The sequence below is a fragment of the Phaethon lepturus genome, unplaced genomic scaffold, assembly GCF_000687285.1.
Source record: "Phaethon lepturus isolate BGI_N335 unplaced genomic scaffold, ASM68728v1 scaffold48103, whole genome shotgun sequence".
Taxonomy (NCBI): Eukaryota; Metazoa; Chordata; class Aves; order Phaethontiformes; family Phaethontidae; genus Phaethon; species Phaethon lepturus.
In genome coordinates this window covers 1-3,960 of record NW_010527889.1, presented here as the reverse complement: position 1 = coordinate 3,960, position 3,960 = coordinate 1, and the positions used below count along the sequence as shown (strand labels likewise).

Sequence of the window (3,960 nt, the reverse complement as noted above, 5' to 3'; positions counted from 1 at the left end):
CACTATCCAGAAGGTCTGCAGCCGCTACCTCCGGCAGCAAATGGACGCCACCAACTGCCTAGGTATCTGTGAGTTCGGTGAGAGCCACGGCTGCCCCGAGGTCTCCTCCAAGGCCTGGTCTTTCTTGCAGGAGAACTTTGAAGCTGTTTCTCAGCAGGAGGAGTTCCTCCAGCTCTCCAAGGAGAGGTTGGCCATCTACCTCTCCAACGACCAGCTGCAGGTGCAGGAGGAGCAGAGCCTGGCTGAGGCCGTGTTGCGCTGGGTACGCCATGACCCGGGACCCCGAGCCCAGTTCCTGCCAGAGCTTCTGGAGCTGGCCCACCTCGTTTCACTGCCTGAGCAGTACCTGCAGAACCTGCTTGCCACCGAGCCCCTCGTCCGTGACTCAGATGCCAGCAAGGCCCTTGTTGCCCGATCCTGTGCCACGGTGGGTAGCCCCTGCCCCAAATCCCACCCCCAGACCTGGGAGAGAGGCTCAGCTCGGAGCCTGATGATCCTGCCCCGCCCTTTCCATCAGGGGCAGAGTGATGTTGGTGCCCAGAAGAACCCCCAAACGCCACTGCAGAAGCTGGAGGAGGTGCTAGTGGTAGTTGGTGGCCGCGTGCTGGAGGAGAGCGAGGATGAGGACGGGGGGCTGGAGATGCCAGCTGCGCCCAGGAATTTCGCTTTCTACAACCCCAAAAGCAGTAAGTGCCCACAGCAGGGATGGGGCAAGCACACCCCACCCCCTGACATGTTAATTTACCCTCCATCTACCCCAAAGCCACCTCTTGCCAAACAATCTGGTGTCAGGAGAGGCCCTGGGCGGGAGGGCAGGGGAGGGAAGAGTAAAACAGGGCTGGCTTAAAAGCGTCATTCCTGGCTGGGGGGTCATCACTTGGCTCTGTTGGGTTTCAGGGCGATGGATGGCTCTGCCCGATTTCCCTGATTACAATAAATGGGGCTTTTCCCTGGTGGCTCTGAACAACGATGTGTACGTCACAGGTAGGTTCCGAGGCTGCCAGTGTGGGGTGGGGGTCCCCAAGGAGCAGGGATGGAGGATGGGGGACAAAGATGTGGGCACGGGGTGCTGGTATGGGGCAACCCTCCTCTCTCAGCAAAGCCTCTTGGGTGGATCCGGCCACTGGCAAGGGATGCCCAGGGACGGCTGCGCTCAGAGCGGGTGGCTTGCCTGACCCGTCCCTCCCCAGGCGGCTCTCGGGGGTCCCAGAATGACACATGGTCAACAACCCAGGCCTGGCGCTTCTGCCCCAAGGATGGTGCCTGGAAGCCCATCGCTTCCATGCTGAGAGCCCGGACAAACCACACCAGCGCCGTCCTCAATGGCGAGATCTACGTCATTGGGGGTAAGGCTGCGAAGACCCCACGGGTGCTGCCAGGGTGGGGAGTCCATGGGTGCCCCGGAGCAGTGGGGTAACTGCAGCATCCCACTGCCCTGCAGGAACGACAGTGGATGCAGTGGAGGTGGAGCGCTACGACCCCTACAACAAGAGCTGGTGTGCCATCAGCCCGGCCCTCAAGTACGTCAGCAATTTTGCGGCCGCCAGCTGCTTGGGCAAGCTCTACCTGGTGGGCTCCTGCGCCGTCAAATACAACGCGCTCACCCTGCAGTGCTACAACCCCGTCCAAGGTGAGAGCTGGCCCTGCCACCATGCCCCACCACCGCCTTCCCGGGGAGCAGGAGTGAGGGGGACCCCCAGGCAGGCACAGTCCCACGGGATGCAACCAGGTGCTAACGGGGTTTGGTGATGGCTGCAGCACAGGGCCAGGGGCCAGCCAGGAGCTCAGCTGCCAGCAGCACAGACTGAGTCACAGCCCTCCAGCACAGCCCAGACCTGAGCTTCAGTGGAGCGGGATCCCCAGGGCAGAGGGCTGGAGAAGGCTTAGGGAGAAACTAAACCCCTGTGACAACGCCACCTCCTCGGGAAGCCTCTGCGAAGCCCATGGTGCTCTCCCCCATCCCACACCACCACTACGAACAGTATCCCCCCTTCCTTTTTTTACGCAAGAACCTCGTCTGGGATGGGGACCATGGGTGCCACCCTACCTGGCCACTCTGTGCCCTCTCTTTCCAACTCCCCCTTAAATAGCTGCTGGCTCGGCAATGCTTTTTTAGTCACTGGCAGCTGCATCAAGAGCCAAGGGTGGGACATGCTGCTGATGGCTTCTCCTTGCAGATTTGTGGAGTGTGATCACATCCCCCTTCATCCCCAAGTACCTCTCAGCCCCACGCTGTGCCACGCTGCACGGACTCATCTACCTCATTGGGGACAACACGAAGAAGGTCCACGTGTACAACCCAGAGGCCAACATCTGGCAGAAGGTATTGGGATGTGGGGCCAGGCATAACTGCCCTCCTGGCAAGGTGGGGCAGCTGTTCCCTCCCCACTAGCACCCCACAACCATACCCCTGCACTCCCCACTCCTCCAGGTGCCAGCATCTCTTCTCTCTCCTGCCTGCTCATCCCTTGGCTTTAGTAACCCCTGCGGAGCCAAAGATGCCCAAATCATTCCTTCCCTGCTCCCTCCTCACACCTGCACTAGGAACATGGCTTTCACACCGAATTACTGGTTTTAAGCAGTGTTCACACTGCAGAAGCCCACAGGATCCCCCTTTTCCAGCACCACCCTCGTGCAGGGTGTGTGGGTCTCCTGCTTGCGCAGTCCGGCAAAATCCTGCCTGTCCCCTCTGCCCTCCAGGCCCCCTCCTCCCCACAGCACCCGCAGCCTTGCTCCCGTACAAGCACAGGGATGCTGCTAAAAGCAAGACATGGCCCCATGTCTCGCAGAGAGGCTGGGATGGGGGGATGCACCATGTGGGTCAATGTCCTCTGCGGTGGGAGCGAAAAGCCCCCAGGGGGTCCCTGCACATCTTGCCCCTTCGTGCAGGTGCAGCTCCTGCACACGCTCCACGAGAACGGCGGGATGGTGCCGCTGGGTGACCGGCTTTTCGTCACCGGTGGCCACTGGAAGGGCATGGATGGGGACTACCGGGTGGAGATGGAGGTGTATGACTGCACCAAGAACCTCTGGACACGGGAGGGCTCCCTGCCCTGCCTCTGGCTCTTCCATAGCTCGTCCTCCATCTTCCTGGACACCTCCAAGTGGACGGAGGCTTTCCAGGGTGACCACAGGTGGTAGGAGAGCCCGCAGCATCAGCTGTCACCCTGCGCAGCTGCTCTCCCCTCTCGCCTCTCTCCCCGCTGCCGGTTCAGCCCTGCTTGGGGGATGAGATGAAAACCCCTCCGCAAGGCTGGCTGGGGCGTTGGGAGCGTGTTCCCCACATACCACCACAGCGAAAAAGCTTTTCCTTATAAACATGCTTTGGCTAATGCTCTCTTTTAGTTTGTTGTTGGTTTTTTTAAGAACTGCCTTTTTCCACCTCCAAAACCGCAAAGCTTTTAGGATATTTCAAGGTGTCCCAACTTGTGGCTCATCCCATCAGAGACTGGCATTGCTGCCTGGTGGCCATGGCCCCTTCCCCATCACATTGACATCCGGCACGGGGAAACACGAAGGGGACTGGGAGAATCTCTGTTTCCTGACACCTGAAGCTCTCCAGCACCTCACTGGCCCAGATTGAAGTGTCAGACCTGCTCCAGCACCCCATGGAGCAGGATGACAGGAGATAAACCAGCTTTTGGATGCTTTGTGTCCTCGGGTGGCATGGCGGCCTGCGGTGGGGTGCTTCATCCTGCTTTCTCTCCGCGTACGTGCAGCAGGCACCCCTGGGAAGTGACCTGAGGGTCATGGTGAAGCATCCCACACCTCGGTGGCTCCCAGGATGGGGCCTGGCGCTGCCTCCTGCCCCATCTCTGTCTCTGCTGGTGCCCTGTGGCAGAGGACGCCTCAGGACGGAGTGAGCACAAGGCGACCGGGACACCAGCTGCACCAGCATTGCTTGATGGTCAATCTGTCCTGCGTTATGCCCCTTTATTATTTTTGAAGGATTAAACACAG

The 3,960-nt window shown here is 60.1% G+C and overlaps 1 protein-coding gene across 1 annotated transcript in view; it reads left to right on the top strand.

Moving 5' to 3' along the window:
* The window catches only part of KLHL30 (kelch-like family member 30), a gene marked incomplete at its 5' end in the record, with an annotated part of 3,413 nt that extends 272 nt beyond the window's left edge, over nucleotides 1-3,141 (top strand). The window contains 7 exons of the mRNA XM_010283502.1: nucleotides 1-427; nucleotides 518-686; nucleotides 898-984; nucleotides 1,191-1,346; nucleotides 1,442-1,630; nucleotides 2,178-2,323; nucleotides 2,890-3,141. The exon at nucleotides 1-427 is cut by the window's left edge and continues 272 nt beyond it. Coding sequence (XP_010281804.1) covers nucleotides 1-427; nucleotides 518-686; nucleotides 898-984; nucleotides 1,191-1,346; nucleotides 1,442-1,630; nucleotides 2,178-2,323; nucleotides 2,890-3,141 — 1,426 coding nt within the window. The remainder of the gene's footprint in view (nucleotides 428-517; nucleotides 687-897; nucleotides 985-1,190; nucleotides 1,347-1,441; nucleotides 1,631-2,177; nucleotides 2,324-2,889) is intronic.
* Between the last annotated feature and the right edge of the window lie 819 nt (nucleotides 3,142-3,960).